This window comes from Linepithema humile, chromosome 3 (assembly GCF_040581485.1).
Source record: "Linepithema humile isolate Giens D197 chromosome 3, Lhum_UNIL_v1.0, whole genome shotgun sequence".
NCBI lineage: Eukaryota > Metazoa > Arthropoda > Insecta > Hymenoptera > Formicidae > Linepithema > Linepithema humile.
The window spans coordinates 4,046,345-4,067,679 of NC_090130.1; the positions used below are offsets into that span (position 1 = coordinate 4,046,345).

The 21,335-nt window shown below is 38.6% G+C and overlaps 5 protein-coding genes across 13 annotated transcripts; 2 read left to right on the plus strand and 3 right to left on the minus strand.

The window, feature by feature from the left end:
- The first annotated feature begins 292 nt into the window (after window positions 1–292).
- Window positions 293–2,160, plus strand: Arv1 (ACAT-related protein required for viability 1). Of its 2 annotated transcripts, none has more exons than XM_012374483.2 (4): window positions 293–520; window positions 903–1,014; window positions 1,079–1,598; window positions 1,738–2,160. In XM_012374483.2, exons 2-4 carry the CDS (start codon window positions 931–933, stop codon window positions 1,836–1,838), a joined length of 705 nt encoding a protein of 234 aa, XP_012229906.1. In that variant the 5' UTR covers window positions 293–520; window positions 903–930; the 3' UTR covers window positions 1,839–2,160. The 2 variants fall into 2 exon arrangements, with proteins under 2 accessions (XP_012229906.1, XP_012229907.1); XM_012374484.2 differs by having other exon boundaries at window positions 911–1,014.
- On the minus strand, window positions 1,624–5,143 carry Wdr37 (WD repeat domain 37). Of its 5 annotated transcripts, none has more exons than XM_012374478.2 (6): window positions 4,730–5,143; window positions 3,843–4,250; window positions 3,657–3,782; window positions 2,660–3,416; window positions 2,316–2,562; window positions 1,624–2,024 (listed from the first exon to the last, which is right to left on the minus strand). In XM_012374478.2, the coding sequence occupies exons 2-6, from the start codon at window positions 4,111–4,113 to the stop codon at window positions 1,902–1,904; spliced, it is 1,524 nt and encodes a 507-aa protein (XP_012229901.1). In that variant the 5' UTR covers window positions 4,114–4,250; window positions 4,730–5,143; the 3' UTR covers window positions 1,624–1,901. The 5 variants fall into 5 exon arrangements, with proteins under 5 accessions (XP_012229901.1, XP_012229898.1, XP_012229899.1 ...); XM_012374475.2 differs by having other exon boundaries at window positions 4,598–5,143; XM_012374476.2 differs by having other exon boundaries at window positions 4,529–5,143.
- A 1,880-nt stretch (window positions 5,144–7,023) lies between these two features.
- Window positions 7,024–11,733, plus strand: Mcm5 (Minichromosome maintenance 5). Of its 2 annotated transcripts, XM_067352480.1 has the most exons (9): window positions 7,024–7,998; window positions 8,282–8,530; window positions 8,625–8,880; window positions 9,042–9,214; window positions 9,290–9,624; window positions 9,711–10,057; window positions 10,129–10,562; window positions 10,630–10,901; window positions 11,166–11,733. In XM_067352480.1, exons 2-9 carry the CDS (start codon window positions 8,379–8,381, stop codon window positions 11,393–11,395), a joined length of 2,199 nt encoding a protein of 732 aa, XP_067208581.1. In that variant the 5' UTR covers window positions 7,024–7,998; window positions 8,282–8,378; the 3' UTR covers window positions 11,396–11,733. The 2 variants fall into 2 exon arrangements, with proteins under 2 accessions (XP_067208581.1, XP_012229908.1); XM_012374485.2 differs by lacking the exon at window positions 7,024–7,998 and having other exon boundaries at window positions 8,200–8,530.
- LOC105676518 (aldo-keto reductase family 1 member A1-A-like) lies at window positions 10,930–14,002 on the minus strand. 3 transcript variants are annotated; one of them, XM_067352499.1, is made up of 8 exons: window positions 13,854–14,002; window positions 13,334–13,465; window positions 13,104–13,227; window positions 12,793–12,957; window positions 12,465–12,668; window positions 12,273–12,389; window positions 11,778–12,172; window positions 10,930–11,584 (listed from the first exon to the last, which is right to left on the minus strand). In XM_067352499.1, the coding sequence occupies exons 3-8, from the start codon at window positions 13,167–13,169 to the stop codon at window positions 11,539–11,541; spliced, it is 993 nt and encodes a 330-aa protein (XP_067208600.1). In that variant the 5' UTR covers window positions 13,170–13,227; window positions 13,334–13,465; window positions 13,854–14,002; the 3' UTR covers window positions 10,930–11,538. The 3 variants fall into 3 exon arrangements, with proteins under 3 accessions (XP_067208600.1, XP_012229909.1, XP_067208601.1); XM_012374486.2 differs by having other exon boundaries at window positions 13,104–13,465; window positions 13,854–14,001; XM_067352500.1 differs by lacking the exon at window positions 13,334–13,465 and having other exon boundaries at window positions 13,854–13,872.
- A 309-nt stretch (window positions 14,003–14,311) lies between these two features.
- On the minus strand, window positions 14,312–21,197 carry Gcn2 (eukaryotic translation initiation factor 2 alpha kinase Gcn2). The gene is made up of 14 exons (XM_012374312.2): window positions 20,972–21,197; window positions 20,644–20,743; window positions 20,378–20,547; window positions 20,033–20,294; window positions 19,414–19,959; window positions 18,946–19,317; window positions 18,322–18,858; window positions 18,026–18,180; window positions 17,438–17,877; window positions 17,090–17,366; window positions 16,481–17,000; window positions 15,667–16,149; window positions 14,689–15,590; window positions 14,312–14,601 (listed from the first exon to the last, which is right to left on the minus strand). The coding sequence occupies exons 2-14, from the start codon at window positions 20,698–20,700 to the stop codon at window positions 14,475–14,477; spliced, it is 4,848 nt and encodes a 1,615-aa protein (XP_012229735.1). The 5' UTR covers window positions 20,701–20,743; window positions 20,972–21,197; the 3' UTR covers window positions 14,312–14,474.
- Window positions 21,198–21,335: the final 138 nt, after the last annotated feature.

Consider the following 21,335-nt stretch of genomic DNA (forward strand, 5'->3'; position numbering starts at 1 on the left):
GATAAAGACGACTGAATATTATTGGCCGGAGCACAGACTTTTGCATAAAGCATAACGCATAAGGAAATTGATTGGTCCATTTCCTTATGCATTTGCTTATGCTTATATATAGACCAATCAATTTCCTTATGCTTATGCGTTATGCTTTATGCAAAAGTCTGTGCTCCGGCCATATATATAAGCATAAGCAAATGCATAAGGAAATAATATTCAGTCGTCTTTATCCCCACCACATATGTCTACGAAACCCATATCAAACTGGCTCCCCTCACCATGATCAAAAGTATCTGCAGTTTATGTTTGTTAGGTCATAGGTTCCTCCAATTTTATCTCTATTGCCTGTAAAGCGATTCGAGCAGCGAAATAACTAAGTAGCATAAAGAATAAAATAACAAAGTAGCATATGCATAACACTAAATTAGATGCGAATTTTTTTGACGATAGAGCTGTTTTAACATGGATTTTGTAGGACGTGCTTTCTATGTCCTCATTTTTTATCACTTGTATCATCATTCTACCGGTTTGTATTTGCTGTTTTGTTAGTAAATGTATTACATTTTTCTACTAAATTTAGTTACAAAACCGTTAGAGAACAAAGATGACTTAAGAGAATTTATCTTTTAATAAATATTTATACTGAAATTATCACATATAAATAACGATTACAATGGAAATTATCATGTTTTTTCGATAACAACGATTACAATGGAAATTATCATGATTCTTGATAAGTACTTTTGATAAGTGCACTTATACAAAGTGCAAGTTCTACAAAGAATTTATAAATTATTAATGAAAATAAATATCGCGCACATGTTTCAATTAAATTTAATCTTCTTAAGCATAAACAATCGTATATTTTTGTTTTAAATTCAAAGTGTGTTTATAGACTCATTCGTTAGTGTTTCAGATAACATCAAATCTATCTAAATGTATATCTGCATAAATTGCGGAGCCGAGTGCAAAGAGCTTTTCAGGAGATACTGCCCCAGTGTCCTCAAAGTTTTGAAATGTGTAAGCATAATACAAATTCATCCTGCTCGCATTGCGACTTTATTAACTTTATAATTTATTTCAGGAGAAATGCGGCTCGTCAGCTGACAAATACATCGAATACGATCCTGTTATAGTCTTCGTAGATCTGATTCTGATAGAAAAATCAGCTTACAGACATCTTTTGTACAATAGCAATTTTAAATCATATTGGAAATTGGCTTTAATATTGTGGCTAGCCGAGTCGTTCAGAGTTTGGGCTTCCTGCGACACAGGCCTAACGGAATCAATTGCGTCGGAAGTGGAATGGATTTACAACGACGCGCTGCAAGACTATTGCAACTTCTATAATTCGCTGATATATACGGCGCTCGCCTTCGTAGCGTTCATTTGTGCAGTCATTGCAGTAACCGAGTTGAAATGGTTTATCGTTGGTCAGAAACCATATAAATACAGCATAAGAGATTTAAGCTGCGCTCTAACAATTGGCAGTTGCGGAAAACTATTGGGCTTGTTGGGAATAGTGTGGAGGCATATAGCCACAAGTCCGTACTGCCTCCTCATTCAAGGTTACACCGTCTTGTGCCTGTTAACTGCGTACTCAGGTAGGAATCCGTGTCAAAATGCAGATTTACGCATTTAAGACATCGCCATAGCTTTATTGCAACTTTAAAATCCACCTTCCATCTATAATTTACATACAGTATAATGATACATATATTCTGTTTTTTTTTTCTCTTGCAGTCGTCTGCAAAAGTGGAAAGGGAGGATCTTTGATTGGATTAATTGCTGGATTTTTGCTGTACGGTTACATATGCACTTCCATCTCTATAAATTGCATCTAGCTATTCCCAATATCACACTAACGTGACACGAAATATTTGATAAAATCACAAAACTTTTGATATTCAAGCATCTTTAACGGGAAGAACGCTCCAACCTAATACTAATCTATCGAAGCCGCAAGAAAATAAATTACACACACTGTTATCTTCCAACCAAGCGACTGAACACACCATTCTACGATGGCCCTGTAAACGTAATCGTATTAAATAATTTCTATATGTAACAATTATGATATAATGCGAAATAGCAAGATATATATATAAAAATTCATCTCATATTTTTTCTCATTTGAAAAAATAAAAAGCCTGATGTGTGATTTAATATGAAGCATGATTTTCTACAGTGTCTGCGATCTCAAATTTTCAACGCCACAAATAACTACGTATTTCAGTGAAATGTAATGTTATTATTGATTTGACTAAATGATTCAAGAGGCAGTTTTTTATATAGTTATAAAAAGAGACAATATTTTTTACCTGTCTACTAGTTCTAGGCAATCTTGCTAGACGTTGGCCAGTCAAATCAAATAAACGTATTTGTCTATTGTCATGCGGTATTGCCACCACCCCGGTGCTAGAAACTGACAGCCTATTAGCAGCACTATCTCCACGTATTGTCGCTAATGGACTACGTATGTTACGTAACTCCCATACTTTCACGCTTCTGTCGTCTGAGCCAGACACAACTTTATCCTCCCTCGTGAAAACCGCCGATGTCACGGTTCTGTAAATATCAACGAAAGATTGGAATTACTGACTTATTTTAGAATTATTGATAGGCGACTGAAATGTTGGAAGAAAACTATCCAAAGTATACGTACTCTGTATGTCCTTGAAACACTGAAACTGAGTGTATCGCCTCTCTGAAATCCCACAACCGGAATGTGTTGTCTCTGCTGGACGTGACGCACAATCTTTGCGTGTGATGCGTTGACACGTGAGTCAGTTCTTGATCGTGTCCGCACAGCGTGTGTATGATCTCCCCAGTTTCCGTGTCGTACAAGTTTGCTGTCCTGTCCCAAGAAGCTGTGACCAGCTGTTCGGCACCAGGGAGCCAGTCTGCGGCCATCACGACGCTTGAATGGCCGAGAAGCTCGCGTATCGGCGTTCTCAGAGTAGGCGGGTCATCTTGCTCGTCGTTGTTGCTGATTAGATTGTTAGCAGCAGACCGTTCGGAACCGACTGGAAGTTCCTCTAGCGACGGTAGCCTTTTCTGCTCCCAATCGACAGCCGCCTGCCACACGTGAGCGGAACCATCGCCGCTCGCTGTTAGCGCCAGTTCCCTGTTCGGATGAAATCGAACCGAGTTCACAGATCCGGTGTGACCGATGTACTGCAGCAAACAACGGCTGCTGTCTATCGCCCATATGCGTGCCGTATGATCGGCGGAGGCGGTCGCTATGATAGGCTGACCCGATCTGCCCACCGACACCTCCCACACACCGTCTCGATGACCCATGTACTCCTTCTGCATGGTACAGGTCATTGTCGGATTTTTGAAGCTCGACACTATTTTACTAGTCTGCGCTTTCAATTTGTGAGAGGCTTTAATCTTTTGCGCCGAGCTTGCACCCATAGCTGCGAATGAGAAGAAAAATATCGTCACTAGATTCAAGAGCCAAGCAATAATGTAATAGCGTCATTGTTAAATTTAAATTTCATTATACCACTTATTTTATCTTTTGTATCATTGTTGTAAAATCCTCTGGAATGGATAGATAAATAAATGATAATTAGAATGTTATAAAATTATATAAAAGTAACGTAAATTAACAAACGTATGTGATATATTAATACAATTTTATAGCAAAGTCTTACATTTCTGTTTGGAAAGATTTTTCGCTTCTGGATAATCCGTAAGATCTCCAGGAGGCAAACTGCGTTCGCCTGATCCATAACATTCTCTTTCAAGCCTTTCATTTAAGATATCAATCTTCTCCTGCACTGTAATGAAATAACGACAGTAAGACATATTGGATTGTAAAATGTGATAAATATACTTACGTCCAAGATTTTCAGTGTATAACATTTCAAATTCCTTTTCGATTTGTTGGAAGAGATCATATAAACGGCATCGCACCGCTGGTGGGACAGGGCTGTCCTCTAATTCTGAACGAAAGCTGACATAGTGCAACGCAGTGGGTTGCAGCGGAGTGGAACCACTCTGTTGAGACTGTAGCTCTGTGTCGGTGCTGCTTTGTACACGAGGTATAGAGATCCTCTTTGCCTTGCCACTGGATTTGTTTCCAGTTGTGGCCGATGGTTCTCCGGGCATGACTTATCACTTAGCATAAATGACACGAACAACAGACAAACATGTCCCACTAATTTGATCTCGTCGACATATACCGTCAGTGCCGCTCCAATTTTAGAATGCTTGCATTATTAATCACACACGACGTCGTACACGACCTATCAACAGAATAAAAGTCGATTAAAAGATTTATCAGCGAATGACATCCTTGCGGCGAATTTTTCATTACACTAATTCGCGCTGCAACTGCGTTCTATCTGTCGTATTTTCGTCTTGTCGCGAAGCAAGTGTACGAAAAAAAAAACAGCATCAAGACAGCTGTAGAAAACTGTGGCGGTACATTTAAAAATATTTCATCTGAACTCCAAGCTGATAATCTACGCAAATACACTTTCGATATACACAAATTGGCGAAGCGATAGAATATTAAGTTTACTTGGGCGGGAAATTCTCGTCAATAACTTGATTGATATCAGATCCAGCGAATATGTTCTTTCTCTCGTACCATTTCGCACACCAGATCTAATATTGATCTTCTCCCGTATCACATTTTTTGAGTGATGTCATCACATAGCTGCTATCAAATATCACCAAACTGTCCCGGGAAGAAAATGATGATTTCCAAAATATTATTTACATTCGTGAGACGACGGGCGGTGCGTCCGGAACGAAATAAACTTGAGTCGAGTTACTCGACCGACGTAAACTTATTCACGATCACTTTGCGTGCGCAGAGAAGAAGGCGATGTTATTGAATGAAAATTTGATTATTATGTGTACTTTTCGTATTTCGTCGCACTTTTTCTCTCTCTCATATCAGGAACGAGCACCATGTTTGTTTCGTTCTATTCTGCGCTTCCGCATGCAGAAAGTGGAAATGTATATGACGAAAGGGGCCGGATATTATGCCGAATTCAGACCGCGTCCGATCGAAACTCTGCTATTGGATATTGAACGCGGTCTAAATTTAGCATTATGCTTCTTCATTCTAACCGCATTTTCTTGCACTGTCGTGAAAGAAGAAAAAAGAAATAAAGTATAAAAGATGCAATCTCCGGACGCTAATTGATTTTTCGAATAAGGGTGCCGTCACATACAGCCCGTAATCCGTAATCCGCACCGGAAGTCCGCAAAAGTTACTAGGTATTTCGTCCGTAACGTTACGTGTTTTTATCTCCTTGTGTCCCATGAAGCCGTAAATACAGACGTAATGGTAGTACTATTTATTATTTAACAGATTATAATTGTTTATTTATATTTTATTCATAAGAAAACTACAGAATATATTATGATTTTAACAAAAGTTGGTAATTATAAACTATCACTGCCTCACCTCCGATTTTGATCAAATTTGACTCTTTCGACGCGTTTTTTTTTTTTTTTTTTTTTTTTTTTTTTTTCACAAAATTTTCGCTCTCCTCCGCGAGACGAGATATTTAGCGTCAAAGTTGACGACTTTTCAGGTTAAGAAACCTGTCATTTCGACGAATTGCAGCGACATGAGTATGTGCTGCGGTCACGCGCGCATGCGTACTAATAGAATTGTGCACGAAATACAAAATATATTTTTGGTAATCATTAATTGTAAGTCGCAAACTCACGTTAAGTAGTATAATTATGAACCTTGCTTTGCGTAGACACAGAGTATTCTACTTTAATGCTAAAGCTAGTTTAGATTGCACAAAAATATATAATGTTAAAGCTACTTTGATAGATCAAACAATCTATGCCGCTCTGGAATACGCACGAAAGTTTTGTTATTTTTATTTTACACAGGGGGTCCGCCCCCCCTCCGGGCGGATCCCTTGTGAATACCTTGGAATACCCTGTGTCTACGCAAAGCAAGGTTCATAATTATACTACTTAACATGAGTTTGCGACTTGAAATTAAAAAACAATTTTTTTTAAAGATATATTAATATATGTTATGTAATATAAAGATATATAATATATGTAAAAATATATTTTATGTAAAAAATAATATATATATATATATATATGTATATTGTACAAGATTAACATATTCGAAGGAAAAATTAGTAAATTTTTCAATTCAACACGGTGTTTTAGCATCTATAATTACGTGTAGTGAGTGTGGTAGTATTCTAAACATTGATAAGAAAACATTGTCGTATAGATATAAAAAACGGTATTATATAAAGAATGCACACAAAAAACATGTCTTTACACAGCGCTCGTGCCAGGTTCGTTGCAGGATGTTTCTGGTTGGTCAGGAGTCGGTGTTGAAGGATATATTTCAGCGATAATGTCGAAGAAGATTTCAATTCGTTCTAGACGGCTGTACGCACGTTTGAAGAAAAATTCGGTTAAATATCCAATAAAATGGTTGGATCTTCTTCCATATCTTGGAATATTTCCCCGAACTTCTTTCCAAACACGTTCGATGTGTTGTGTGTGCGCGCCTGTAAATTTAACAAATATAGAACATAATAATAGTAAAATTTTATTTAAAAAATTAAATATGTATTAATTTTAAACACTTACCACTTTGAGGATCAACAAAGTTATAAGAATGGTTGACCGTTAGATGTTGGAAGCCCTCATTGTTTAAACAATTGTAGGACTTCCAACAATCGAACACAATTGTAGTTCCTGGCATAATCCATTCCTTGATACATGCCAGGAGTGTCTCTTCTGTTCGATCCTCAACTGGAACGATGAAAATCTTCTTAGAATCTCGCTCATATCCTCCAAAGATCCATTGACCTTTAATGAGCCGTCCACGATTGTACTTCCGTCGGCCAATTTTTGCTTCATCGATTTCGACCGTGCGTCCTGGGCCACCAAGCTTTTCACTATGTTTATCAGCCCAGAACACACAGACCTGAAATTAGAAATATTATTAATATTTTGTATATATTACTATGTAATATCTAAAGTATACAGATGTTTAATTAAGAAATATTTAAAGAAAAAGATATTTACCTCTCGGCAAAAACCGAACCAGTCTACAATCGTCTTCGGCGTCACACCAGTTTCATCCTGCGTATCATCTTGACGTGGGTATCGTAACATCAAAAAACATGCTACGATTTTGCAAACGGTACCCACGTCAAGATTACTTTTGTCGAACCATGTGTCTTTTTTGGCACTTTTAAAAAAATCACACTGTTTAGAGACACGTTTCTTGTGTTCATTCTTTATATAATACCGTTTTTTACATCTATACGACAATGTTTTCTTATCAATGTCTAGAATATTACCACACTTACTACACGTAATTGTAGATGCTAAAACACCGTGTTGAATTAAAAAATCTACTAATTTTTCCTTCGAATATGTTAGGTGAGCAAATTCTAGTAAACCGAACATTTTTTATGTTCTCTACGAAGTACACTTTTGCATATACGTAGTACATTCGTGCACTTCATTTGTTTAAATTTTGTGCACAGTAGCTCTAAGTTAGTACAACGCATGCATATGTGATCATAGAGCATGCACGCGTGACTACAGCACATATCCATTTCATCGAAGTGACAGGTTTCTTAACCTGAAAAGTCGTCAACTTTGACGCTAAATATCTCGTCTCGCGGAGGAGAGCGACAATTTTGTGAAAAAAAAAGTTTAAAAAAAAAAAAAACGCGTCGAAAGAGCCAAATTGGATCAAAATAGGAGGTGAGGCAGTGATAGTATATAATTACCCAAAAGTTTTAATTAAATTGTCAAATTTAGTTAAATAAATAAAATTAGAAAAAGCATTACTAGTAATAACTAGTAACTTGTAGTAACTCTTACGGAAATTTCATGGAATTACGGCTCCCATGGGCCACAAGGGACCCAAGGAGCCAATCATGGGACACAAGGAGATAAAAGCACACATAACGTTACGGACGAAATACCTAGTAACTTTTGCGGACTTCTGGTGCAGATTACGGATTACGGGCTGTATGTGACGGCACCCCAAAGCCGAATTCCCACTGGACGTGTCACGCGTCGCGTTATCCGCTGCGTCACGGATTAACCAATCAAAACATCCCATTTTATTGCATTATTTGCCGCGCGAATAAAATGGGATGTTTTGATTGGTTAATTCGTGACGCGCAAATTACGCCGCGCGTGACGCGCTTAATGAGAATTCGGCCTAAAAAATATCGATCTCCCGACCGGGATTTGCGACAATCGTACTCATGAAACAGCATCCTAATCGACATCTGTATCGGCCTTAAAGCCTCCTTAAAAGTTTCCCGCCGAAACGGAGTTTAGTAGGGTGTCATACTTGTTGATCCGCTGTATTTTCGCTTGGCTTTTTAAACTCGACACGTACCATGGAAGGTTTCGACGATCCAGGAGTGTTTTTCTCCGACAATTTTGCGGTGGACGACACTCATGAAAACCGCGTGAATCTCCAGCACTCGAAAAAGAAATTCAAAGAATTTATTCGACAATTTCACGAGGGCAACTTTAACTACAAATATCGGTAAGCAACACATGAAACATTTTTGCTTTGTTCTCACATTTTGTGCTTTTGATTGATCTCTCAGTGCTAGTACTAATTCATACAATCTATTCAGGGATACTTTAAAGCGCAATTACAATCTTGGGAAATATTGGTTGGAAATTAACTTGGAAGATCTAGCAGCATTCGACGAGTCTCTCGCTGAGAAAATTCAAAAGCTTCCGACAGAATATTTATCTGTTCTGGAAGAAGCCGCAAGAGATGTCGCAGATGAACTCACAGCACCTCGGCCTGAGGGCGAGGAAAAGATCGAAGATATTCAAGTGCTATTGTGTTCAGACGCTCACCCAAGTCTCTTGAGAGGCATGAAGGTAAAGTCCATAATTCTCGCAATGTAGACATGATGAGATTCACAAATTTGCATGAAGTTTTGTTGCCACATATTCAGGCAAAAATGTGTATATTGTCTAAGATATAAAGAATATTTATTTAGATATCTGTATTTAATTATATATTTGATTCATTTTTGCAGCCAGATATCGTTTCCAAGCTTGTTAAGATTCCTGGTATAATTATTTCTTCATCTGGCATTAGAGCAAAGGCGACAAAAATTGCGATACAGTGTCGCTCTTGCAAAGTAACCCAAGTCAATATTTCTATCAAGCCTGGTTTGGAAGGATACGCACTACCCAGGAAGTGTTCTACGTAAGTTTTTTCCAAGAGATTCGATTGCATATATCGCTTTGGAATGCAATACAAATCATTTTTCTTTATTATCAGGGAACAAGCGGGTCGGCCGAAATGTCCCTTGGATCCGTTCTTCATAATGCCGGACAAATGCCACTGTGTGGACTTTCAAGTGTTGAAGCTTCAGGAATTGCCAGATCACATACCACAGGGTGAAATGCCCAGGCACTTGCAACTGTACTGCGATCGTTATTTATGCGACAGAGTTGTGCCTGGCAATAGAGTTCTGATTCTTGGAATATATTCCATTAAAAAGGTGGCTAAAACAACTGGCAAGGGTGCGAGCAGGGAGAAATCATTAGTGGGCGTTCGAGCTCCGTACATTCGAGTTCTCGGTATTTCTGTAGACGGAGAAAATGCGAATATTGGTATGGACATGTCAGTGTGACGAAACATTTTGGATAAAGAATCTCAATTATCAGTTCGCACGTGTTCTTTTGTGTTTCCTGTGCAGGAACTCAGCCACCTGTTACATCCGAGGAGGAAGATATCTTCACTCGTCTGGCGACAGATCCTAATCTATATAATAGAATTGCGAAGAGCATAGCTCCTAGTATTTTTGGCGTAGTGGACATCAAGAAAGCTATTGCGTGCTTGTTATTCGGCGGATCCAGAAAACTGATGCCGGATGGTCTGTGTAGGAGAGGCGACATTAACATCTTAATGCTGGGCGATCCAGGCACCGCCAAATCGCAGCTGTTGAAATTTGTCGAGAAAGTTGCGCCCATAGCTGTTTACACATCGGGAAAAGGTAGTTCAGCAGCCGGTCTGACAGCATCCGTAACGAGGGATCCTGTATCCGTAAGTTGTATTTCCATTCTAAGAGATATTTTTCATATTTCAATGTGATGAGAAAAGATTATTGTCCTCAGAGGAATTTTGTCATGGAAGGCGGCGCGATGGTCCTCGCGGACGGTGGAGTCGTCTGCATAGACGAGTTCGATAAAATGAAGGAGGATGACAGAGTGGCGATCCACGAAGCTATGGAGCAACAGACGATCTCTATAGCGAAAGCGGGAATAACGACAACTCTGAATACACGGTGCTCCGTGTTAGCGGCGGCAAACTCGGTGTTCGGCCGTTGGGACGACATAAAGGGAGATGAGAATATAGATTTCATGCCGACGATTCTGTCGCGTTTCGATATGATATTCATCGTTAAAGACGAACACGAACACAACAGAGACGTGACCCTGGCTAAGCACATTATGAACATCCATTGTAACGCCGGCCAGATCACAGAACAATCGATGGAAGGAGAAATCCCTGTGCACATTCTCAAGAAATATATCAGCTATTGTAGAACGTAAGTTTGCCGTATCGCATAAAATGTACGAATTTCAAAACGCTAACACGTTTTCATCTTACAACAGCCGTTGCGGTCCGAGACTCAATGTGGAGGCGGGAGACAAGTTGAAAAATCGTTACGTAATGATGCGAAGTGGTACGCGAGAACACGAGAAGGATTCCGAAAAAAGATTGTCCATACCGATAACAGTTCGGCAGCTTGAAGCTATTATACGAATGTCCGAAGCCCTGGCAAAAATGCAGATGCAACCATTCGCCACTGACGTCCACGTTAACGAGGCCTTAAGGCTGTTCCAAGTATCCACGCTGGAAGCTGCAATGTCTGGATCGTTGGCAGGTAAGCTACAAATTGATAAAAATATAACTTACTTTCATCATGCTTTTATTATTGTTTAAATTCGAGTAAAAATTATCGCTACCTTTTTCTCGAGTTATTCGAAAAGCTTTAAATGTCATATGTGAAGAATTAAAGTAGTTACAGTTTAAATATTTATGCCGATAAATATTCCAAACCGATTGCTAATAAATTATATTTGACGTAGCTTAAAATAATAAACACATTGCACACGGAGATGTATAACGTATTGTAATCTGTTATCAGGGGCAGAAGGATTCACCTCGGAAGAGGACCACGAGATATTATCTCGCATTGAAAAACAATTGAAAAGTAGATTCCCAATTGGACATCAAGTATCCGAATACAATATAGTGAAGGACTTCCTGAAGCAATCGTTCCCGGAGCGCGCTATTTACAAGGTGATACATACAATGATACGCCGCGGTGAGCTTCAGCATCGTTTGCAACGTAAAATGTTGTACAGATTACATTGAAGAGTAATAAAAACCTCCAGTCTTCAATTTATAAATTACATAATTTGTATAATGTAAGTATTATTATTGTGCTCGTTTTGCATAGCGATTCTTTCTCAAACTATTTCAATACAAACTAGTGTGACGCGCGTGTTAATTTACAATTATGGAAGTTCGCTTTTAAATGGATAATGTGGATGATCTTGGACCCTGCAACAGAGAATGTTTTATACAAAATATTTTTAGCTATGCAGAATAGAAATATTTTAAAGAGTTGGTATTAAATTTATACTGTACAATTACTAATTTAAATACAAGTTTTTTAAATAAAATATATGTGATATTTTTATATTACAGAATATTGGTTCTGAAACATTTGCGACAGCATCGAAAATATGCTTACCCTTTAAAAAATAAGAAATTGAAGATTCTCCCGTGAACATCTTTGTCTAAGTCACTCAACAGTGTCATGTCTTCCTCTGTTAAGGCAAAATCGAACAAATCGATATTCAATTTAATTCTTTCCGACGATGAACTCTTCGGAATGATTACGATTCCCAGTTGCAGCAAATAACGCAGCAGGACTTGCGCCGTTGTCTTTTTATGCCTCGTGGCAATTTCCAGAATGATCGGATGATTTAATAAATCGGGAAATGTGTCTAAATCGTAGTTATATTTGGTTCGGAAATGCGTCTTTGCGGCTGGAGAGCCCAGCGGGCTGTAAGCCGTCACAATGATATTGTACTTTTTGCACAATTCTCGAATTGATTTCTGCTGCATGTACGCGTGCAACTCCACCTGAGTGACACGAAATTCACTTTAACAATTACATTCATTTGGTCATTTCTGATGTGCTTATCATCGACGATATCGTGTCATCTGAACCCACACTGTTTACCTGCAGATTGCTTGGTTTCACTTGTGCGCTTTCCCAAATGGCCGTAATTTGCTCTTCGTTGAAGTTGCTTAAACCGATAGATCTGGCGCGTCCTGATTTAACTTGCTTCTCCATTTCCTGCAAAACAATTTCGGTCCTTCAGTGAACTCTAACTTACAGCGATATCTCGGGTGCAAAATTGATTTTCCAAACCTTCCACACTGCAAGGGGATTCGTGTCAAAATCGAGTATGTAACTTCCGTCTTCGTGGGTTGCCGCAGTGAGCGTTTTTTCGTCCAACTTAAATGCAAAAGGCATGTGAATTAGATACATATCTAAGTAGTCCAATCCAAGCCTCTCCAACGACAGGTTAATGAACTTTTCCACGTCTGATGGACGATTGCCGAAGTGGGGTAGCTGAAAGTATCAAAGTAAAATTTGTTAAGTGCGTTTAACAGAATGCGAGTAGCATTGTGATCAAATTATTAGCTGCAGCAGCTATTTACCGCATTCGATTTTATTCATTGTGATACACAATTACCTTGGTCGTGATGAAAATTTCTTCTCTAGCACCACCTTTCTCAAACCACTTCTTTAGAGCTCTGCCAATTGCATCTTCGTTGTTGTAATTCGTTGCTGTATCGATGTGCCTGTAGCCACATTCTAAAGCAGCGCTTACAGCATTTTCGATTTCTTCTGGTTTGGCCTGAAACAGTTTTCACTTCTCAGCAACAATCGGCACGTGATTGAGCGGCAGGAGAAATGTGCGACCGATGGCACGTGCGGCGCCTTGTACGCGTCGTTGTTTAAGAAAACGTAATATTCTGATGTTTCTCAATTCTGTTTCGTTACCTGCCACGTTCCCAGGCCCACCGTCGGCATGTCATATCCTGACAGCAATCGTACAGAGTGAATCATCCTCGATTCGCTCGTCAGTATTCCGTTACAGCGAATGACACAGATTGCCCTTAATCCGCTAAAGCAACATATTGTCATTTAAAAATAACTCCTCATTTAAGTTCGCGATACCTTAGCGATTCCTGATTAAATTTAAGTGCAAGACAAACGTGGTGGGGTATTACTTGGACAGGCCGTTTCTAAAGTTAGAACTCCAAGTGGACACGCGAGTCCCCGCGCATCGTGATCGTTTCGTTATATATATTTCAAACTCGTATTGATTCGAGGAGGGTTGCGCTGCGGGTAATTGATTTAAGCTGGAAGCGATGCACGTTGTTTCATTAACAAAAACACGAAATTGACAAAGTCAATTAGGATGAAAATAATATCTGGATTGAAATTAAAAATGACAAGGCTCGGCTGATAGTAAAATTATAAAATGCTGCAAAAGGAGCCGCTAGATTTCAATATCGATATATAAGGATTGTGTTTTTCAGCTTTATTTCAGTTTTAATACGTTAAACAATTTTCATTGATCTTGCAACAAATTTTTCATACTTAATTTATTTACTCGAGGATAGCCTGATGACAGGTTGAAACGTTTGTATATTATGTAATTCACATGGTTTTTGTAACGCAAGTTCATTCGCACCGAAATCTAGCGGTTTCGCTCCTTTTGCTCCTGTCGTTTTGTAATTTTAATACCTGGAGAGCTTGTATAATCGTTAAAATATTACTGCAATCTATATTGTTGGTTGTAACGACGAACCGAACGATAAATCACTAACTTCAAATAACGCGTCTCGTCTCAATGTCATTTTTATTTTACAGATTTGTGTTCTAAAATAGATATTCTAGAAGACATTTGAAATAATATAAGCCGAAACAAATGACTCTAAAATTGAATATTGAAAATGTGACGATAAAAAGTGGATAAAAGATAAAATGTTTGCACAAGACGCAACAGACTGTCATAGTCGCCATATTAATATTCGTTGTACAACTCAAACGAGAAAAAGTCTGAAAAAAATGAATCCTATTAAAACCACAAGTTTAATTTTAGATGTCTTCTTTTAAAATCTTTTTCTGAATATATTTTTAATTTACAATGAAGATTGAAGCAGCTAAAAATATTAAAAAATTTATTTAAAGCTCTTTTAGTCTTGTTTTTTTTTTTTTTTTATTAAATATTAATACTTACAAATATAATGCAGTACAAAAAATCTTAAGTATCTAATCTTATATGTTGATTATCTAATAATATATATCACTCAAAGCATCGATTTCGCACGATTACGAAAATATATATTCTTCATTAAATATCACTTATAGTAGAGTCATGTATCCACTGTCTATTAAACTATAAAGTACCTCGACGGGCCTTGACTTTTCATTTCGTAATTCTCTCATTTCCTCGCATATCTGTTTGATGTACTTTTTGTGCCGCGGGTGTCTGTAAAAAAAAATGATATATTTAATATTACTATTACTAGTGTATCTCGACTTGTTTGCACAGCGGAATAATTCGATGTACACTTACTTGTCTATTACGATTTGAATACTTTTCTGAAAGACCTGCTCCTCCTCGTCAATTTCTAGAAAACTCATTAATGTCTTTATGACGGACATTTCCAAAAAGACTGCAAAAACCTCCACAGGAACTTTATGAGATATTCTCTGCAAATAGGACGACGTTTGTGCCAGTATGGTATTCTTGAAGCTTCTCCTACCACTTCCGGACACCTTGTCCCGTTCGGAGAGAATGAAATTGACATTAATATTAACCGGATTGCTCGGCGCCGCCGACATGTCAGTCGAATTCGTCTTGCTTTCGGAACGATTCAATATCGGCAGCGCGGTTTCCGACTGTCGTTGCAAATACTCTACAATATCCTGTATTGTATTCCACTTTTTCTCCTGAAATCTATCTCTCTCCCACGTTTGTACTTTTAGAGTACCGTTTCTTAACAATACTATATGACTTATAGAATTCTCTCGGCAATGTTCTAATATTTCCTCCATAGTGCACAGATCTAATATCGTAATCTTCAATCCTAATGACCAGATTTCGTGTAATACATTAATCATTTCTTTTTCCCTCCTTCCTTCGCTCCCGGGGCTCGCCTCGCACCACACAGCCACATCGATGCCGCACTTGTTCTCGCCATTCAGGTTCTCGCACGCTTCGGTGACGACGGATACCAACTTGTCCAACGATATGCTGATACCGGCGCCGTACTGTTTTATCTCCTTACTCGCCATTCCAGTGCGCTCTAGAACTCTCCTAAATGACATCAGCATTTGGTCGTATCGGCCACCCGCGGCTATGACATCCTGACCGCCCCGTCTTCGTCTGTGCTTCAGCTCGCAGGTTATTTGATATATCACACCGCTGTATTGTTGTACGTTATACGTTAATAAAGGTACGACAGTAATAGGCCACTGCGAAGAGAAGAAAGAATGATTACTGACAGTTTACGGGAATCGTAAAAGCACCGTTTGCGCGCTACAATATTACCTTAACACCTAAACCTTCCACGTAAGATATTACAGTTTCTATATCTTTCAAACCCTCTTTGGCTAGAGCCGCGGTATCTCCTTTCCTCTTCGTTATTGTCTTTAAGACACTGGCGATTTTCGCAACGGAGCTCTCCGTTTCGAGCAAGTTGAAAAGCGTGTCCATAGCTTGATCCGTAAGGCATAAACTTATCAAGTGCGTTTGGACTTGGAATTTCGTCAGCTTCCCGTCGCGGGCGTCCTGCAGTATCGAATATATGTCCTGGTACTTGTCCTTCTCCACGCCGCAGTACATTAGTACAGCCTGCAACAGCGACGTGTGATTCAATCGCACTATGAAATTGTATTCTCGGATCTGCGGCAACTCGTTAAAAATCTCCCATATAATGAAAATCAGTTCAGCCTCGGTCATCAAATTGTTGTCTATAGGACTGATGATGTCGAAAGCACATTCGTACAATTCTCTTGGATGAAATCCTCGAGCCTGCAAATAATACCGTAAATTCGTCAGTTCGTGATCATTATTAGTTTCATTGCATTAACACATTGCGGACCGCAATTGTATAAGAATCTTATTTCATGCATTTTTAAATTAATTAAAAAATGTAAGTCTATTATTAGTTGCAATATTTTATCTGATAACGCCGCAAAACCATTCAAAAGATATGAATCAACGCTTCCGGTCCGCGATGCTTAAAAATAAAATTCGCAAATATAATTTATTTCATATAATGATAATGCATTTTCTCAAATATTGAGTTTTAAATTTGTGTCATTCGCGAAAATTATTTAATGTATTATTTTAATATACGCACTTTTTTGTCTCTGAAGACACGTTCGACGGCATATCTCCGAATATGCGAGATGTTATTCCATATAATGTACCGAGCGAAAGGAGTGCGAAGATCGTGCGGTATGGAAACAACACTACCCGTTCGTGTCATCAGTTTCACATTAGACTCGGTGAAGTTGGAGTGCTGAATGGACTTCGGCATTAGCAACGGAGTCGCGAGATGTATGCCGCCGTGTTTTTGAAATATCTCGACGATCTTTTGCTTCACGCTTTCCTGCAGAAACTGCTTCTTCGAGGAAAGGACATTCGGCGTTCCTCTGGCGGGCAAATTCATGTCGTAAGTAATATCCTCCGCCGGCGTGACGTCTTGCGTGAAGCACGATGCCACTAAATACTTGTACGCTTTACTTTGAGTATTGGATAACGTATGGCGCACCATTTCTTGCAACTCCGTCTCTTCCAGCTGAGGCGGCGGCAAGTACTCGGAGGAAAGCAATTCTTGCGCGGTAGGACGTTGACTCGGATCATGGTTCAGCAGCCAGCTGACGGAGAATAAAGAGAGCTCGTTACTTCACAGTGTAATTCAGAATGACGTGACATATGTCTAGTATTATCGAATTGAATCTCCTACTGTAAGATGTGAACTTGATGCGGCATATCTGTTTCCACCACGTCGGAAGGGAAGATGATGTCTTTGGAGCGCAAATTTAACAGAATCTTCACGCGCTCCATTCCGGTGGTCAGAGGCTTGTACGTCATTTCGAAGAAAATAATTCCTAAGCTGTAGATATCTACTTTTTGATTGTAAATTGCTTTGGCAGTTTTCGCGGACAGTTCGGGGGCGACGTACAAGGCTGTGCCGACTTGACCAGTGAGAGAGCCCAATTCTTCCACATCGTAACTTCCTCCTGAGTGCAAATCGCGGAGTATACAGTTGATTCATTTATATTATTATAATATATATATATATACACTTTACCTTTCTCAAATTGTGACTCTTTGTCAGCATTAGTGGTTTGAACTAGCGTAGACAATATATTGGTCGTCGCTAAACCGAAGTCTCCTATCTTCACGTGATCGTTACTGTCGAGAAAGATGTTCACAGGCTTCAAATCTCTGTGTATCATACCCTGCTGATGAATGTGTGCCAAACCTTCCACGATTTCTCGAAATAATCTCCAGACACGTTCCTCGTCTTCGTACAAACCGTTGTCGATGGCAGTCCTCAGTGTGCTTTTCTCGCAGAATTCCATTTGTATGTACATGTACTGTATTTCTTTCACAACCGTGTCTTCGCTAGTTGTTTCAGAGTCCTTAGCGTCGTTATTTGAAATGTCAGTCATCGCGGACTTTTGTGATATGCCGTCTCTCTCAAATTCGATATTATCGGAAGACTCGATTCGTAATAAAGTTCGCATTCTGAAAGATATAATTTATATTAGTTCTATCAAGCACTTTTGTGTCATGTATTTTGTTTTTCTTTGCAAATAAAATCATATAACGCATACAAATTAAATTGAAATATTTATTGTATAATTATCTGATATTTAGAAGAAAGTTGACTTACAAAAATGCGCAATGTTCTTCGCTGTCAGAGTCAGTCGAGGCGTCACTGTTATCATCGTCACTATCAGCTACATTTGCTCGAGATTCATACGATATATTCCACTCGACATCCCGTAAAGGTGGGGCAAATTTTTCTATCTCATCATTTTCCAATTGCTAAAAATACATATTATATAAACATTAACAATAATTAATTTTAATTAGAAATCTTTATCTAAACTGTTTAACTATAAATCTGTCTGATGGAATTATTATAGTTTTTTTAATAAACAATATTTTCATAAACGATACACTTACATTGACTATGTCTATTTTGTCCTGTGTGGTGGCCGTTCTATCAGAAGATGTGGTGATCGGCGTTAATTCACTGCTCCTGACAGAATCGTCCAAAGTAGCACTTTCGATCCACGAATTATAATAACGCACCACATTCTCATGATTCATTCTGGAGAGCAATTTCACTTCCCGCGTAATCTTCTTGTTCAGCTGTTTGTTCTTTGGATTTAATTTTATGCGCTTGATAGCGTAGATCCCACCGTCTAATTTATTTCTCACTTTCAGAACATCGCCGAAGGCTCCTTTCCCCAGCCATTTTAAAATTTCAAATTCATTCTGTATTCGCGATTGTCTGCCCATCAACGGCAAATGCACTTGAATATCGCTATCCGGTTCCTCGGGCTCCAAATTGTTTTCCTGCACATCGCGGACCGGCGACGAGGGCGACAAACCGCGCTCTAAGGGTGTTCTTATGAAACTATGTTGCTGTAATTGTTCCGCGGACCAACGCGTTCTCTCATCGTCGAGACACTTTGAGATAAAGTCTCTTAAGTGAAACTGAAAACAGAAATGAATTCAGAATGTGCGTGAATTACGGTTGCGCTTTTATCAAAAGATTGTACACGCTGCGCAAGGAAAATTTACCTGCGAAATTGTCGTTAGGTCAATCTCGTCTTCGGATGCGACAGGTTTTTTCAAAAATGTAAGCAACAATATTCCATATCTGTATATGTCTGCCCTTTTGCCTCCTCGGCCTTGAATTGTTGGAAAATCATGTTCAGTCTTTGCTAAGGAGTTCGAATGATACATGTCTGACAATCTCTTATCTAAAGAGTAATCGGATAATCTTACAACACCCATGCGATCTATGTAAATGCTGGTTTCACGCAAATCTTTGTGCACCACATCGTTTTCGTGGAGGTATCGTAGCGCTTCAAGTATACCAGTTGCCAAGTACCTCAATACCTCAATATCAACTGGAATGTTATCCAAAAAAGACGAGCATGTGGTTCCGACCTACTTTTACATACAATCGAAATTGTAAACATGAAAACTGTTCTTAGCCCCGTAAAGTATAAATTACTTCAAAGCAACAGATGTATATTTACATACCACAAACTCTTGAAGTATAGAAATTACTATATTGTTATTTTGTACATCATTTATATATTTCATATTTAAATAATGTACAAGATTCGGATGATGCAATTTGTATAAATGATTAAGCTCTTGCTCTAAGCTGGCGATTGCCTTCATGGCGAGGTGTATATCGATAGCTTCGGAATCATTCGCCGTTGCGCATTTTATGGTCCATTCCGTGATAGCCAATAACTCTCCGGTGATCATATCTACGCCACCGTACACCACGGAACCCTTTGGACTGTGACCCAAGCATTTTCCACAGTGCACTTGCCTTTCACCTTTATTACTGTCGAAGTGTACGAGTTTGGTACCTCTGTGCTCACACAATGACCCGTCCAAATTTTCAGATGTGCTAGCGCATCTACGTCTAAAACGATTCACTCCTCGCTCGTGCGGAGATGATGGTATAGATCTGAAGATGGTTTCGGAATCTGTAGTCGATCGAATTGTTTCTTTTCGGTTACGTTTCTCCGCTTTTAGAGCTTCCTGGCGCTTCTGTATAGCATCTTGCAGCACCTGGTAAAATGTCAATAATCATGTTTTGCTATAATGCAGATCAATGGAACTAAATAAAAATATAGATTCAAACCTGTCTCTCCTTATCTTCCTTCATTTGCTTCTCTTGCATCTCATATTGTATCCTCTCCTGATGTCTCGATACCATTTCTTCATAAAAACTGCTGTAACCTGGTTTGTTATGTTCGTGTAAGTACTTCTGGACATGTTGACTAAGTTCAAAAATCATAACCTCGCCTTTTAGTTTTGTTGCCAAATTTTCAAGCTCTGATGATAAAACTGCGACCTGTTGATGAGATAAACCTCTGCTGTCTTGTAGTTGAATTGTTGGTACCCTAAAATATGAATAGATTATATAATATGGATTTAAAAATATAAAACGTTAAGAACTTATGAGACACAAGAATCGAGTACTTACTCATTGGGATATTTGTCATTGCATGTAATACGCAAATCTATCTGTGCATGGATTTCCGCTGGTCCCGATCCACCTTTTTGCGGTGTCAATGTAACAACAACATCCAGGGGTTGCCATTTCTTTTTATTCTTGTTCTTCCTTAGATCACGTAATTCATTCCCAAAAATAGACTACATAGAAAGTAACATAAAATTGTTGGAAAAAAATATACCACAATTTAAAGGCTACAAACTTATGGTGTATATTTATGCAATATATTGTAATACCTCTAAAGCTTCTAATTCATTTCGCTGTCGAACTTTGCATGATTCAATGTGAGACATTTTGCCACGCGGCTATTCACCCTTCATCTTACACAATAGTTTTCTAAATTGAATAAAAGATTTTGATAAAATCTCATACACTTAATCTCACACACATATATATTGTATATATATATATATATAAAATTTGATGATAAGCTCGAAAATAAAATTTAAAAAAATAGCAGATTGGTCGAGACGCTATTGAGATGTATACATATTTTGATAAGAGCGGACGATATGCGTGGAGAAAAATACGTGACTGAAATCAATAAATTCAGTTTGTGTTCACCTGAATTCACTATAGGACTACATCGCGATACGTTTCAGATACACTTAATGTTTGTTACGAAATATTAAGTTTGATTAGCTCCGACTCGTTTTAACCATACTTGACTCTCCGCTGCTTTTCGCAAAACTCTACAAAAACATCGATGTACATCGACACGCAACTGAGAACAATGATGCTAGAATGAAGACGCGGCTCCGTGTAAACCGTAAATGGAAGGAAATAACCATGAATAATGTACACGATCGAGAATTGCGTTTCTTTCACGCTACGCTTTGGCTATTTTTCTGTCTCGTTCTTATTGAACTGGCGAAAAAGAAGACATTGCATATTTCTTCGATTTACGCATATCGGAAGATAGAAATTC